Consider the following 17,513-nt stretch of genomic DNA (forward strand, 5'->3'; position numbering starts at 1 on the left):
GGCTCTGAGAAATGAGTTCCTTTTATATATCAAATTTAATTAAGACCCGGTCACCTGTTCGTAAGTTAAAAATACCTAAATTTTTCGAATTTTTCCGAATTAACACCCCCCCCCAACTCCCCCAAAGAGAGCAGATTCAGTCCACTTATGTCAATCACTTACCTAGGACTTGTGCTTATTCTTCCCACCAAGTTTCATCCCGATCTCTCCATTCTATACGTTCCAAGATTTCCCGCTTCCCCCTTCAACTCGCCCCAATATCACTGGATACGATCAGGAGTTAAAATAAGAGCTCTGAGACACGAGGTCCTTCTAAATATAAAATATTTCATTAAGATCCGAACAACCATTCGCAAGTTAAAAATACTTTTTTCAATTTTTCCTCTCCCGCCAGCCACCCAGATGGTCGAATGGACTGTTATCAAGGCAATTTGTGCAGGTCCCCGACACGCCTACCTATTTTCATCGTCCTAGCACGTCCAGAAGCACCAAACTCACCAAAGCACTGGCAACCCCCCCCCAAACTCCTCCAAAGAGAGCGGATCCAGTCCAGTTATGTCAATCAGGTATCTAGAGCTTGTGCTTATTCTTATCCCGATCTCTCCACTCTAAGTGTTTTCCATGATTTTCGATTTCCAAGATTTCTGTTTCCCCCCTCCATCCCTTATGTCCCCGGATCTGACTTGAATTGAAAATGGAGCATCTGAGACATAACATCTTTCTATGTATCAAGTTTCATTTAGATCCGATCACCCATTCGTAAGATAAAGATATCTCAATTTTCACGTTTTCCAAGATTTCGTGTTCCCCCCGAACTCCCTCAATGACACTGGATCTAGTCGTGATTTAAAATAAGAGATCTGAGTTACTTGCAAATGTAAAGTCTGTAAAGTGCTAATTTAACTTTAAAGTGCTACATCGTCCCAACCCCTAACCAGAGCAAGCGGTCCCAACCCCAACACAAAATCTGCAACTAAATTAGAAGGAGGGCGTGCCCCTCGCGCCCCCACCTGTATCTGTCACGGCCTGTATTTTAGTTTTTTAATTTTGAAACTGGAAATTTTCTTATTAGTTTTTCCCGATTGAATTTGATATTCCACTAAATTTACAGTAGCGCGTGAACAAATCCATAAGTTGTTGTAGAATCGCGGTAAAATTTTAGTGAAATTTGAAACCCTTTTCCCTAACCCACCGAGATTTGAAACCCTTAACAAAAAAATTAAGCGCATTTCAAATTGATCAAAAAATCCATTAATAATGAATTCTTGCATGATTATGATTTCAATAAAGTGAGGAAAGCCTCTGCAGATTCTATAATCAGCCATTTTTTGTTTCCTAGAATTCAGATAGACTTCAAAATATGTCGCAGTTTTCAAGTAGATGGCATCGAAGAGGAGCTATTTGCTTCACAGTTGACAGTTCGGAGGAAATGGCTAGCAATTTACGATCAAAGAAGCGTATGTTGTGGACAATGTCCATTTTTCATTTCCTGTGTGGCTTTGGTGTATTCGCCCTCGGAGTAAGTTTTTTTTTTCTATTATCAGTGTCTTAATTGTAGTTTCTTATTCTTCTTTATGTGCGAACTAATCGCAAAATTAATTGTAAATTCATTTGTCTTAATTACTAATTAGAGAAATAATTCACAGAGAAATTGAATCGCAGAGATATTTAACATCACTTAATGATTTTATAATATTTGTCATTCTATTTGACATCTTATACTTCCATTTCGTTTTGCATTTCATTTTTAATCATTTCGTTTTGGAACTGTTGTATTTAATCATAGTTGATGAAAGCAAAAGTAAGAATAGCAAAAAGCAAATAGAAAGTCATTCTATTTGACATCCTATACTTCCATTTCGTTTTTCATTTCATTTTTAATCATTTCGTTTTCGAACTATTGTATTTAATCATAGTTGATGAAAGCAAAATTATGTGTTTGTTCTACAGTATATTCTACGACTTTAAGTGACAAACGTTCATTTCTTCGTTTCAGTCGTTCCCCACTTTTTTTTTCAAATGGCGCAAGTCCCTGAAAATAGCATTTACAGCCAGGCAAAAAGACATTTCCTCCAATACAGAAGGGGCTCACCAGCAAGATAGGCAAAATATAACCAAAGTGCAAAAAACTATAAAAACAAACAGTTTAAAAAACAAACAGTTTAATTTGTACATTTTACCCATGCACACGATGAGTATCCACTGCAGGAATGCCAAAATAAGCATGTTACATAAAATGTAAGTTTTTTCGCAAATTTTAATCCGGTAAAATTCTAGTTAAATGACTTCTTGCTATCTCAGAAAGGGTTTAGGTTATGAAAATTAAACTTTCAGGGATGAATCTACAGACTAAAGTGTGTCCTGGGAAGGTATGTTGAAGCAACTACCTCCACTCCTTCTCCCTCTAGAGGGCCCTGACCTTTGATGACCTTTAAAAATATGTTTTATAAAAGTGAAACTTTGCAAAATAGATCTTCTGCTTAATTGAAGTACAACAAAATTGTTTTCAGCTTCATAACTTTGCTCAATTCCATTTTATAAGGTTTTAAAGATATGCAAATACATTTCCTAAATAAAAAAAAAACAACATTGATATGGCTCAAAATTCTACTCAAATAACAGGAATTGCATTTTCAGAACTAAAGGCAGAGAAAAAGCAACTAGTAACTGCAAATTAAGGTAAAACGTTGTTTTCTCAAAATTTCCTTAGGTATAGACCTGTCATGTACCCAAATTTCAGGGCCCTCTAGAGGGAGAAGGAGTAGAGGTTGTTACTTTAAAATACCTTCCCAGGACATACTTTAGCCTGTAGATTCATCCCTGAAAGTTTCATTTTCCTAACCTAAACCCTTTCCAAGATAGCAAGAAGTCAATTAACTAGAATTTTACTTTTATTCCAATTCCGCCGCAGGGGAAAATCTAAGACGTTGACATTGATCATCTTTGTGAGGTACAGCTTGATCCAGATCTAGCCACGTGCCAAATATGAGCGGAATAGGAATATCAAAAATAACATGTCTTGCTATGACTTATATCAACATAACAGTATGTAGCGAAGTATTGTTATAACGTGGGTGTAATGAAGTGCATCACTATTAGGAAACGGTTTTGAAATTAGATGTCTCAATAGGAATAACGTGTCATGTGCTTTCACTATTAGAAAGAAGCTTCGAAATTAAAGGAGTGGAACAGCTGTGTACAGCATAATAAAGCTAAAAAAAAAGGCAAAGGATAAGGCACTAGATCCTTAAAGTCCCAATAGGTGGTGCTGATTTTCGTCTCAAGACCCTATAGCTAGGAAGTGCAATGGGGGGGAGGGGCCATCAATCCTGTGCTTTTGCACACCATTCCTGCCTATATTTCCCAGATTTCTCCAGGTACCCGTTTAGAGCTGGTTTGACTCTGGCTGAGCTTATAGAGTCACGCCGCAGATCCCTGTCCCAAATCAAATGATTGGATACATTTGGATTCGAACTCTCACCCTTCGGACAAAGGATTTGAAATCCAGTACTCAAACCACTCGCCTAGGACGACTCATTATGAATCTCAGAAAAAATATTCGTGTTTAGAGATTAATCCATTAGTATCTTGGAAGAATATCACTAGAAAAAGCATCGGTGAGATTTTACAGGTTAAGCACCCTTTTCCATCGTTTACTGCTTGTTGGAAATTCATCACCCAAAAACCAAATTGTAAGAAATTAACGCAATGAAGCAGATTTTGTTTTCTGCTAAATGCTAAAAACTTACTCACTTTCCTTGCCAGGTCATGGAAATTTTTGTTAGATCAGTCGATGGATATTGGTTACTAAATAATCTTGATCATGGTTAATGGGGTGGATTAAATTAAGGCGAGCAGATAGTGACCCTTGCTGCTAAAAACTGAAACTATAAGAAAGCGAACTTTGACAAACTTTTGTCAATAAACTCATTTAAAGAAAAATGAAAAAAAATACAAAGCTTTAAACCCCCACAAAGGCTCTTTGTGAATATCTTCTGCGTTGCAAAGAGTGTTGAAGCAAAAATGGTCGATTATTTTATAAATGGTCATTTTATATAACCATTATTATTTTATACATATATAAAATAATGGTTAATATATATATATATAAATATAAATATATATATATATATATATATATATATATATATATATATATATATATATATATATATATATATATATATATATATATATATATATATAACCGACTATTTTATAATATTTTATAAATTATTTTATCTTATAAATTATAATTTTGCAAATTATTGTATAAAAACTGTCGATAAAATTATTACAAGGCTTCTTGGAATAATTTAAGCTTAGAAATCAGACTTAAGATTAATAATAATATTTCCTTAAATAGGGATTTAGGAGAATAATCACTGAATGCTTTATACACAAATTTAATCAAAAATGACCTTACAAAATATTTTAAGAAACCAATAGATATTAACACAGAACCTGTCACAAATAAACCTATAAGATCAGCAGCGAAAAAAGCTAGGCTGGCATTAAAAACCTGTTCTTAAATCATTTTCTTTCATTTCATTGAATTGCCTCGTTTCATCACAATTTATTTTTCAGTCCTGGTTGAACTCCGCTGAGGTAAGGATGCTAGGACTGTTTTGAAAAACTGTTCATTTTAGTTTTATTGATTTTATCCTCTCGTAAGTTGTTTTTTCCTTAATTTTATTGCTGAGGACGGCCCTCGGACATAGTGCCAAAATATTCATTCTAATTTGTTTCCCACTGTCTTAAAAAATTCCGTATTGTTCTTCTTGTTTTTGGTGTTTGGAATATAAGTTTGTTGAGTTATCTATAAAAAAAACAACAAAACTTAAGATTGTGATTACGTACCAAATTTAAAGCAGAAGAATGAAAAAGAATAGAAAGTGTAATTTAAAGAACTTGAAATAATGGGAAGTTTAAAAAGCAGAAATTATACCAGAAATCTGTAATTCTACTGCAACTAAGAAGGAATAAAATGTAGTTTAACATTCAAAGCTAAAAAAATATTTGGGAGTTGAGTTAACATTAAAAAGAGCAATAAAAAAATTCAGCTTTAAAATATAAAGAATTTAAATACTATAGGTAAGGCTTAAGACTGAAGAAAAAAGTGTAAAGAACTTGAAAAAGGGAAAGATTGTATAGCAAAAATTAACCAAATAAATTAAAACAAAAATAAAAAATTCTACGTGGTTGGGAATGAATTAAATGCAGTTTAACATTCTAAATTACAAAAACATAAGTTTTTTGAATCATCAATCAATATAAAAGCCGAAAAAGGTAGCATGAAAAATGTAGAATTTAAATACCAAAATTGAAGCTGAAAACTGAAAAAAAAAAGAATAGAAAGTTTAGTACAAGCAGCTTGAGAAAAGCGAAGATTAAAAAGAGAAAAGTAAACTAAACAAATTAGACCAAAAATTACAAAGTTCTACCACAACTACGAATGATTGAAATTTAGTTTAACATTCTAAGATAAAAAATAAATAAGATAGTTGAGTAATAGTTGAGTTAACTATCAAATAAAACCAAAATAACAAATAAAAAAACAACAAAAAATTAGGAATTTATATACCAAAGTCAAAGCTGAAGACTGAAAAAAGAATAGAAAGTGTAAATTCCTTTCGCAATTGAGAATGAATAAAATGTAGTTTAACATTCTAAGCTACAAAAATATAACACAGATGAGTTAACTATTAAATAAAAGCAAAAGAAAAAATCAAACAAAAAATTATAAGGCATTTACATGCCAAAGTTAAAGCTGAAGACAGAAAAAAAAGAATAGAAAGTGCAGTTTAAACAACTTAAAAAAAAAGGAAGATTATAAAGTGAAAAGTCAAACAAAAATTAAACCAAAAATCGAAAGTTCTACCTAACTTGAGAATGAATAAAATTAGTTTGAATTCCAAGGTATAAAAACATAAAATAGCCGAACTTACTATCAAAATAAGAAAGAAAAAAATAAAACTTAAAAAAATGAAGAATTTACATATCAAAGCTAGAGCTGAAGACTTAAGAAAAGAATAAACGAAAAGTTTAAAGAATTTAAAAAAAGGGAAGTTTAAAAACCAAAAATTAAACCAAATTACTTAAACCAGAAATCCGAAATTCTACCGCAATTGGGAAGGAATAAAATATAGTTCAATAATCCAAGCTACAAACATATAAGTTTGTTAAGTTTACTATCAGAATAAAAGAAAAAAGAAAAGTGAAACCTTCAAAAATGAAGAGTTTACACGCTGAAGTTAAAACTGAAGACAAAAAAAAATCTAACTAAGGTCCAACTTGTTTTAAGATCTGACTAAGATCTTCTATGAATAGTCTATTAGTTCCTCCTCTTCCTCAGGTATTCAGTTTTACCTACAACCGAGAAACTTTAATTAATATCACCTTTGCCCCTCTCTGGGATGGCGTTGTTGGAATACTATCTAGTGTGTTTGGACTACTGGCGCTGTGCTCAAAAAGTACTGGAATGTAAGTATTCCTGTAAATTCAGTTAAATATGTATTCCAGTAAAAACCTATAGATGGAAAATAATCAGATATTCCACCAATCTACAACATTAACCTACTGTATGTATTCATTGAATGTGTTCTTCATTAAACTAAGTGCACGCCACTCTGAGATGGTGGTATCCTGCTTGGATACCCCCCTGTGTGCTGAAATGCTTATGAATATTGTCATTTAAATTGTAGAGATCATGCACATGTATTCTAATTTATTAACAAAAAACAATTTTATGCAAAAGTATTGTTTACAGTCATGGGGTTTCAAAAATATCTGCTTTTTTAAGGTGAGGGATGTTTACGCTATTTGGGAACAGTTTGAAGTGGTTGCGCGTTATTTCTTCCTGATAATTAAACAAAAAAATATGTCTTTTTAACTGCAAGTAAGAAGCGACATTAAAACTTAAAGCGAACAGAAATTATTCCGTATTTGAAAGGGGTTGTCACCTCCTCAACGCCTCGCTCTTTACGCTAAATTTTGACTCTGTCAGAGTGCTACTTTTTAAAACAATAAAAAACTTTAGGGTAAATTGCAACGTTATCAGAAGGTTATATTAGGTTGTGCGAGGTTCTGACGATGGAGTATACATTAAAAAAAAAAATCAAGTTGTAAATTGACAATAAAAATTGATTCAAAGGATTAATATTATATTTCAAAACTTTGTGGTTATACCAAGAAACACGATTTCATTAAAAAAAAAAAAGATGCCGGGCATCGACTTTAAAGACTGACTCCAAGAATTAAAGTTCCATTTCAGAACATTAAGGATATGCCGGGAAATTCAAGCAACAAATTGTTTTCGCACTATACAAAAACGCAATTGGGTGAATGAATCAATATTTTGATTACATTCAAACTGATTTTGAATTTTCCATGTTTCAACTTGACATTGCAAGTGTGAACGGGGATATTACAAACAGATGTCTTAGGCACCTTGTGAGGTTCATCATAATTAAGAAAAAGTGGTACTATAAATCTCTTGAAAACGAAGCAACGCTTCGATTGATGTTTTGCAGGAAACATTAACTTTTGAATAATTAGATAAACACATTGATATATTGTTTAAGTACGATGACATATTCCACTATACTATTTCGCAGAGCAGGGCAGATTTGCTATTAAACATTTACAGTTGAACACAACCATTTTACAATTGCAATTGGTCAGCTCCTTGCAGGCAGAGGACGTCTCTGGTAAATTCCTCCAATATGGAACTCATTTTCCATCTTTATTTCTTTTCCTTCCCATTATGAAGGATCAAATGTAAGTGGATCACGTCTTAGCGACTGATTCTAGATTTCGGCTTAAAAAGCAGCACGTTGGATATGCTAAAGCGTTGCTGCTCTCGTTGGAAGAATTAGGTTCACTGACTTGTCTCGGCAAAACAGGTTTTGCAAGCCTCATTTATATCAGATTAGCAACTCGTTCGGTCATATGGAAGGATTATAAATCGTTCGAGCTCAACAGCAACTTCCTTGTCAATGTCATTGCCACTTTCTGTTGCACTAATCATTGATGATGATGTTTCAGGATAGATATATCATATATTCCAGCCTGTAGCACGGCTAAAGATTACAATTGAAGAAGTGGTGTTGTAGACGAGGAAGGCATGGAACATTGACAGTAAATTACATTTTGAAGTCCCGAGCTTCACAGTGGCGGAGTGTATCGGGATTAACTTGCCGTTCACACCAACTCCAAAGGACATAGTTTCTCGAAATTTAAATCGTGAAAAACTCAAACCAGCAAAAACGAGAATATCCTTGTCTACCGACTGAACTATCAGGAGCTTTTGCCCATTATTACTGCTTACCTTTCGGTGTAGGACACTGTGTATATCCACCTCTTCATGTGTACTTTTTTCCTCGTGGCAAATAGCTCTTAATCTTTGGGTTGTCCAATCTTCCCCCCCCCCCAAAAAAAAATCAGAAAGGAAGTGAAAAAGCTCTTGCTTATTTTCATCAACCGACAAGAAGTCTTTACATTTGGACTTCTGGGGTATCCTTGTTGTGAACGCAACCTGAGTTCAGATCCCTGTTCCGTGCTTTATTCTTGTCTCAGATTTTAGACTTTCTTTCATGTACACATCCCGGAGGCCATCAAGATTTTATAACGCATGAAGTGAAAACGAACATACGGAAAGAATATATCGACTGTATAATCACCAGAAGTTTTGGCTTCATCGGGGTGTCAACATATGTACCAAACCTGCGTCATTCAAAGTATACTCTGAACTAAACAGATGAAAAATAGATATTGGTAACGCTGAACATGTTTCTGTATCTTCAAGCAGCAGTGGAATGAAATAAGATTTTGGGCTGCTTCAGAGTTCACCTTCACTTGAAATCACCGGACAAAATATCTGATTTTCAAGGGAGAAGAGGCTTGTCAGGTCAGTAGATCTGAATTGGATAGCAATATAGAGACAAGAAAAAAGGTATTTGCAGCATCTTCTCACTTTTGCTGAAATATTTCGACGTCATTTCGAGAGATTGGGTCTGAAAAAGGTTGTTGCCTCAAGACAAAGCGGTTCATCATGAATTAATTGCACTGCTTTCTCCTTTTTGATATTGGGATGAAACAAGTCTTTTTACCTAAAGGCTTCGAATTTGAAATTGTAGGATACTTTGTGACGTTTAGACGCCGTTATCATGATCTGAGGATAAAAGTTTGACGACAAATGGGTTCAGCAGCCTTATTTTACCCATTTCAAGACTTTCTTGGGTAATTTACACGTATTTGAATTTTCGCAATGTTTTGCGACATTTAGATGCCATTCCCATTATCTGAGGATAAAAGTGAGACGACCAAAGGGTTCTGCTTGACTTCTTACCATTTCAAGACTTTCTTCAGCTATTAAAACCCCAGCCGAACTTTTGTGACATTTTGTGACGTTTGGGTGACGTTCATATTATGTGAAGATAAAAGTGAGACGACCTGTGGGTTTGGCAGCACTTTTTATCCACTTTAAGACTTTCTTGGTCTATTAAAACCCTATTTTAAAAGGATTAAAAGGATTATTAAAAAGGATTTAAAAAGGACATAAGGGATTATTAAAAGGGTTCGAATTTGAAATTTTAGGATACTTTGTGACGTTTAGATGACGTTCTCTTAATTTGAGGATAAAATTGTGACGACCAAAGGGTTTATCAGCCTTATTTTACCCATTTCAAGACTTTCTTGGGTTATTTACACGTATTTGAATTTTCGCAATGTTTTGCGACATTTAGATGACATTCCTATTATCCGAGGATAAAAGTGAGATGACCAAAGGGTTCTGCTTGACTTTTTACCATTTCAAGACTTTCTTCGGCTATTAAAACCCCAACTGAACTTTTGTGATATTTTTTGACGTTTGGGTGACGTTCATATTATCTGAGGATAAAAGTGAGACGACCTAGTGGGTTTAGCAGCACTTTTTACCCATTTTAAGACTTCCTTGGTCTATTAAAACCCTATTTTAAAAGGATTAAAAGGATTATTAAAAAGGATTTAAAAAGGATATAAGGGATTATTAAAAGGGTTCGAATTTGAAATTTTAGGATACATTGTGGCGTTTAGAGGACGTTCTCTTAATTTGAGGATTAAATTGTGACGACCAAAGGGTTTATCAGCCTTATTTTACCCATTTCAAAACTTCTTGGGTTATTTTCCACTACTTGAATTTTCACAATGTTTTGCGACATTTAGACGACATTTCTATGATCTGAGGAGAAAAGTGAGACGAGCAATGGTTCTGCTGGACCTTTTTCCATTTCAAGACTTTATTCGGCTATTAAAACCCCGACTGAATCTTTGTGACATTTTGTGGCGTTTCGGTGACATTCTTATTATCTTAGGATACAAATGAGACGACCAGTGGGTTTAGCAGCCCTTTGTACCCTTTCCAAGACTTTCTTGGTCTATTAAAACCCCGTTTACAATTCACGACGTTATATGATGTTTTGACTATGTTCCGGTGATCGGATTTTCCCCTCCAATTCCAAGATTGTTCTGTGCAGTTGAGAGTATGTGTCCGGCAACTTTTATGCTTCCTTGAAAATTTTATGATTCTTCAGATTTTTAAACTTTAGCCGCTCCAGTACGATGGGCCTAAGAAGAAAATAGTATTTGGAGAGACTTTGTAACTTCTCTGAACTGAAAAAACAAATAAAATGTAGATTAATTATATAAAAAATATGGAGAATAATCAGACATTTTATCAAAATCAAATATTTTGGACACGATCTGAGTGCTGAAACTTCATTAATACGTAGTTAAGACCGAAAAAATTTCACGAAGGAAAAATGAATTTAATATCCAGTCAAACTGAACTACATTTTGGACCACATTCTTCAACTTTCTTCAATACGTTTTTTTCGGACCACATTCTTCAATACGAAGGGGGATTTATCCCCTACGTTCAGCTGTGTTTGCAACTAGTCCACTGTTTAGATATAAGTTTCTTATTAATGGGTTGTCACAAAAACTTTGAAGGAAGTTCATTTCATTGGGATCGAAAGTTCCAGTGCCTTTTTTAAGAGTCAATATTGATCAGTGTGCCACCACCTCCAACAACATTTTTTATCCAAACGCATCCGATCAAAATCTAAAGATTCAAAATTCGATATGACATTCGATATGACAACCCCCAGCCGTCAGTTCAAAGACTGTTTGTTAAGCAAGTTACTCATTATATAATTTTTTTATAGAATGTTTTTCAGAGGCAGTACATATGGAAGGGGTGGTCATATTAACTTCGGAGGGGGTCATTTGATTAGGAATCGGAAGTTCTGGCTCCCTTTTTAAGAGTCAAAAGTGATTTTAGAACAACTAGACCATGGGATATGTAAGGTTCTTATGGAAGTGGTGGTCGTATAAACTTTAGAGAAGGCTCATTTGAATAACATTGGAATGTTTTAGTTCTCATTTTAGGATTCAATAGTGATCAAAAGACAACAGACCCAACACACCCTCTTTCCATAAATAAATCTGATATAAATTTTGAGATAGCCATTGTGTTCAAAATAGTCCAAATATTATATAACAATACCTGTGTGGTTTACACAACCCATCAGATCAATGGGACTATGGTTTTAAGCTATGTCATGGGAGAATATAAGGTTAAATAGAAAAGGTGGCTGCATAAGCTATAAAGGGGGCTCATTTAATTAGAAATTGAAATTTCTTCTCCCTTTTAAAGAATCAAAAGTGATTGGTGGGTAACTAGCTCCCCCACGCCCTCCTTTCTCCAAAGGCATTCGATCAAAATTTTGAGATTGCCACTATGTTGAAAAAGCCCAATGGGCATACAATAATACCTCTGTGGTTGACACAATCCCCCAGATCTATCGGGCTAGGGTTTTAAGCCATGTCCTGGGAAAATATAAGTTTGTATGAGAAAGATGGCTACATAAACTATAAAATGGGCTTATTTAATTAGAAATTGAAGTTTCTGGTCTCTTTTAAAGAATCAAAAGTGATTGGAGGGCAACTAACTCCCCCAAGCCCTCTTTTCTCCACATGTGTTCGATCAAACTTTCGAGATTGCCATTTAGTTGAAAATAGCCAAATTGCCCTACAGCAATGGCTTTGGGGTTGGCAAAACCCCAAGAGCCCAGGAGGAAGGGTTGTAAGTGATGCCTCAAGTGCACATCAGGCTCTAATTAAATGGGTGGTTGTAGAAATTCCGGAGGATGATCATTCGATCGAAAGTTGAAAGCTCGTTTTTAAATGAGCCCTTAAATCGCTGTTTATAATTTTCCAGTGCCCCGCTATTAACGAGGAAAAAATGAAAAAAAAGTAAAAAGACAAGAAGGGGACCCGTTATTGCTACCCGTTCCAAAAGTGATTTTCCTTGTTATTCATGGTGAGAGGTTTTTCAGTTTCCCTAATAGGGGCTTCAATATTTACAATTTAATGAAGTATTTTTTGTTTTGATCCAACACCATCTTCGAGGCTTTTCGAAATTCAGGGTCTTTTCCGAAATTCCTGAAAATGTACTTTCAAAATAAAATTTTACTAGAAATAACTTAAGTGACTGTATTAGTGTTGCTGCTCTTGAAAGTTATTGAAATAAGATTAAAGTAATGAATACCACCAAATCTTCAAACAATAATCTACAATCCTCTTATTGCTTGTTCGATTCTATTATTACAGTAATCTCTCTTATTTGTATATGTTCTGCCAAATACATTTTCTCCTATTTTTTTAAAATATGGAAAAATCCGTAATGGTACATCTTAAGCTTATTAGAAGACCTGATGGCAAATTTCATTGTGATGATTTGCTAGCTGTAGCAATGCTGATTATTCTACCCGAATATGCAGATGCAAAAGTTTTTAGTTATGGTAGAAAATGCGAGGATAGCAAATGGATTGATCAGGCAAATCTCGTTCGTGTAGGAGAAGTATACTATCACCCAAGACTTAGATATGGTCACCGTAAAGAGCTATTAACAATATGCTCGTCAGATCCTGATATTAAGCCAACAAGAAGACTTTCCAGTGCTTGATTAGCATATCGTCATTATGAAAAATAAATTGTAAGCCAAGTTTTGAAATGCCCAAAGGAGATAAAGAAGACTCTACTATTTAAGAAAGCTTATGTAACAAATGCCTTTGGTAATGGTATTGCCTGCCACAATGGGCCTCTAAGATATAAAATTAAGTAAAAATAATTAATAAAATTAATTAATAATAATTTTAAATTAATTTAATTATAAAATTAATTAATTAATAAAATTAAGTGAACATAATTAAGTGAATATGTTAACATAGAAGACTATTTTGAGAAGGCTTTACCTCTAGTTGGATCTGAGTTTGTGAACAAAGTCAATTATTTTAGATGTGTCTGGTATGCTACCAAAATCATCGTCAAACTGACTGTCGAAAAACGGCACCTTATCGATCCAAGTACTTTGATAATTGAGCTTACAAATAGAGATGATCTATGGATTGAACATTTATTTACTAAAGAAGGAGAGAAGTTGATAGAAGAGCCAATTCAGTCTTTTTGTATTTTCTCATAAGGATGATATATGGGGTTTTAATGGAATTTCAGCTGTGGCTGGCTCAACAAAAATGAGAAAACTCTTGGAGTCTCCGCCTAGCAGTAGCTGGTGGTCTATTTTTATTTTATGGTACATTGGGTTTTAATGGAATTTCAGCTGTGGCTGGTTCAACAAATATGAGAAAACTCTTGGAGTTTACACCTAGCCGTAACTGGTGGCCTGTTTTTATTTTATGGTACATGGGGTTCTAATGGAATTTCAGCTTTGACTAGCTCAACAAACATGAGAAAACTCTTTGAGTTTCCACCTAGCCGTAGCTGGTGGCCTGTTTTCGTTTGGTGCAAATTCATCGTTTGGGAACAAAATATTCCTGTTTTAGCTCTGTAAATTATAGATCAGAATAATATTTTTGTAATTAGGAATTGGTCTATTGAACAAGATTTTGACCACACACAAGTAATTTTAATTGCTACAAGGGCAGTGAAAACAGCAGATACAAAACTAAAAATCGGTTTATTGCTTTGTTTAATCGAAGGATTTTAGCCTAATAAAGGAACAAGACAATTAATTATTTCTTGTGTCTTCATTACTACTCATCACAACTCCGTGTTGATGAATTTTTGATTTATTTTGATTTAGATCAAAATTATAAACTTGTTTATCAATCCATCATGTTTAAAATAAATATAAGCTCTGCATTTTTGTATTGGTAAAAAGAAACCCTTGATCTTCAATAAGATATTCTAAAGAGGTTTTTTTATGTATTTCTTATGAAAACTGATTTTTTTTTTCATCAGAAATATTAGCTGGAATTCATTTCGACTTTCAATCAGGACTCTGGCTTTTGGTGTAATTCACTTCAACCTTTCCTTAATAAAACTGACCATCTTCTTTCAGAAGTCAATCATATTCAATTTTTTTTAGTGTTTTCTCTTTCATTCTCACTTGATTCATTTTCTTCTTGGAAATTATGAAACATTTTCCCACCCATTTTGGTCACTTCACTTTTTTACTTCTACTTCAGCTTCTTCTTCTTCTACTTCTACTTCAAGCTACTGTGCTGTCGGTATAAATGCTAATGAAACACCCACATTCTCTGTTGTTTTGATAGGTTACAGCAAAGGGGAAAGGATAAAATATTCAACGGGCACATTATAGGCTGAAAGACTGGGTTCAAGGAACTCGCATGATTTACAGAAAATTCGGTTGGACCTTAATTATATATCGTTTGTACTTAACCTTTTTTTTTCTCTAGTTCTCCCTTTTTTTCTTCTCTTCCAGGAAATTATCAAACCTAGCGTTTAACATTTTGCCACTCATTGTGGCCATCGGGCTTTTTGTACTGGCAGCAATAGACATTGCTAATTATGACAGTCACTGGCATCATGGAAGCTTAGAAGGTAAGGGATATTCAAAGTGGCCTTCCGGTAGAGGGATAAATGCAGTTCTTAGGGGGTTTGTATATAGTTACATTAAGCTTTGATGTTTCTTTTCAAAAGATTAATTTTGAGATAAAAGTGCAAGAAAGTAAACTACAGCTGGCCAGAGGCAATTGGCACTCCTCCAGCCTGCTTGGCACTCCTCAATGCCAGATGCAATCCTCCAGCCTGCTAGAATCATCACTGCTTTAGAAGAAGTATGAACAATCCACAAGAAAAACTTCTAAAATAGAGAGCATATATAGACTACAAAATCCACTACGTGGACACTTTCTTGAAAATATTCGGTAGTGAAGCGCGACTTCCATAAAAGTAAGGAAAAACTGTTATCTGGGATGGCAAGGCTGATCCTAAAAACTCAAAAAACAAAAGCTATTAAATTGAAAATATAGCTAAATATCATTCATTTTACCAAAAAGAAAGACATGAATTGGGTCTGAATTCGTTTATCTCGCCTATACCTAGTTACAACACGAAAATCTAATAAGCAAACATTAGTTAATATTTTCTACCCACACTGCCTTGTGTGCCATGAGAACCATAAACTTTTACACTTTAAAACCACATTCTCCAACCTTTCGTGAAAAGTCCTTCAAATAAATACAGAGGGAGATTAATACCCTTACGTGCTTTCAATTGGAAGAATACACTTGGACTCTGCGAGAGATATCAAACAGTTCGTGGTAACGAACTGTAGTAAGGAGCGACCCGGCTCAATAGTAACCGAAACTCTACAAAATGGAATTTTAATACCAGTAGTTACATCTATAGAATTTATTTTTAATGCTGATTTTAAATACGTAAATTTCATCAAGATTAGTCTTATCGATCAACAGCTACGAGCCTGAGAAAATTTGCCTCAGTTTAGAAGATAGGAGGAAACACCCCCTAAAAGTCATACGATCTTAACGAAAATCACACCATAAGATTCATCGTAACAGAGAACCCTATCGTAGAATTTTCAAGCTCCTATCTACAAAAATGTGGAATTTCCCATTTTTACCAAAAGAGAGATCACGGATGCTCGTTCTAACGGAAAATAAAAGTTCCAGTGCCCTTTTAAAGTGATCGAACAAATTGGAGGGATTCTAAGACCCATCCTAAGCTCATTTTCTCCCCAAAGTCACCGGTTGAGACAGCCTTTTTATTCACCATAACTATGTCTTTGGGGACGACTTACTCCCCTTTTTTGGGATTTTTTGGTTTGGGGGGGATTTGAGGGGGGTGTACGTGGGAGGATCTTTCCATGGATGAATTTGTCATGGGGGGGAGAGAATTTCAATGAAGGGGGTGCAGGATTTTCTAGCATTATTAAAAAAAAGAAAAATAAATATGAAAAGTTTTTTCTACTGAAAGTGAGAGCAGCATTAAAACTTAAAACGAACAGAAATTATTACGCAAATGAGGGGTTTACTTCCTCATAATATCTCGCTCTTTACGCTAAAGTATTTTTAGTAATTCCAACTATTTATCCAATGGCTTTTGTGATTAAGTCGTCCTGGCTGAGTGGTTGGCGCGCTGGCGTGGGAATTTTGTGACCAAGGGGCACGGGTTCAATCCCAGTTGTGACCAACTATTTAGTTTGGAATGGGGGTCAGAGGCATGAGTCTGTAAGCTCAGCCAGAGACCCAGCTCTAAATGGGTACCCGAAGAAATCTGGGGAAGATAAGCAGGAAAGGTGTGTGAAAGCACAGGATGGTTGGCCTCCAGCCCCCACTTGCACTTCGTGGCTGAAGGGCCATGCAACGGAGATCAGCACCGCCGGTTTGGACCTTAAGAGTCTAGTGCCGTCTTACTTACTTTTGACTCACTTACTTTGTGATTCAGGGGTCATTCTTAAGGAATTGGGACAAAATTTAAGCTCTAGTGTAAAGAGCGAGGTAATGACGAGGGGGTGAACCCCCTTATAAACGTAATAAAAACATACGAATAAAGAAGTTCTTTACGTCAGTTAATTCTTAAGTTATGTATATTTTTTACTAATGAAAACGTTCGTAAAAAATTAAAAGTTCTAGTTGCCTTTTTAAGTAATCAGAAAATTGGAGGACAACTAGGCCTCCTCGCTTGCTCCCTTCTCCTCAAAATCTTCCGATTAAAACTATGAGAAAGCCATTTAGCCAAAAAAATAAATATGCAAATTTTATTTTAATTATTTATGTGAGGAGATCCAAGACCAAAGCATACATTAATTCAAAAACCTGCGGAAATCAAATAAAGAAACAAGTTTTTTTAACTGTAAGTAAGGAGCGACGTTAAAACTTAAAACAAACAGAAATTACTCCGTATACGAAAGGAGCTTTTCCTCCTCAACGCCCTGCTCTTTGCACTAAAGTTTTTTACTGTTTAAAAAGGTAGAGTTAAGAGAGAGAGAGAGTCAAACTTTAGCGTAGAGCGGGGCGTTGAGGAGGAAAAGCCCCTTTCATATACGGAGTAATTTCTGTTCGTTTTAAGTTTTAATTTATTTTTTGGTTCCTGAGACATGTTTTATATTGATTATTTATGCGGGAAACCTGTTGGATGTTAATATTTTCATCGTGAAACTTGATAATTTTCTTCGTTTAATATTT

At 34.6% G+C, this 17,513-nt stretch overlaps 1 protein-coding gene across 1 annotated transcript in view; it reads left to right on the top strand.

Moving 5' to 3' along the window:
* LOC136028318 (uncharacterized) overlaps nt 1–17,513 on the top strand; it is a 63,957-nt gene that overhangs the window by 29,856 nt on the left and 16,588 nt on the right. The window contains exons 5-7 of the mRNA XM_065706086.1: nt 1,340–1,519; nt 6,356–6,483; nt 14,789–14,907. Coding sequence (XP_065562158.1) covers nt 1,340–1,519; nt 6,356–6,483; nt 14,789–14,907 — 427 coding nt within the window. The remainder of the gene's footprint in view (nt 1–1,339; nt 1,520–6,355; nt 6,484–14,788; nt 14,908–17,513) is intronic.

The sequence above is a fragment of the Artemia franciscana genome, chromosome 6, assembly GCF_032884065.1.
Source record: "Artemia franciscana chromosome 6, ASM3288406v1, whole genome shotgun sequence".
NCBI lineage: Eukaryota > Metazoa > Arthropoda > Branchiopoda > Anostraca > Artemiidae > Artemia > Artemia franciscana.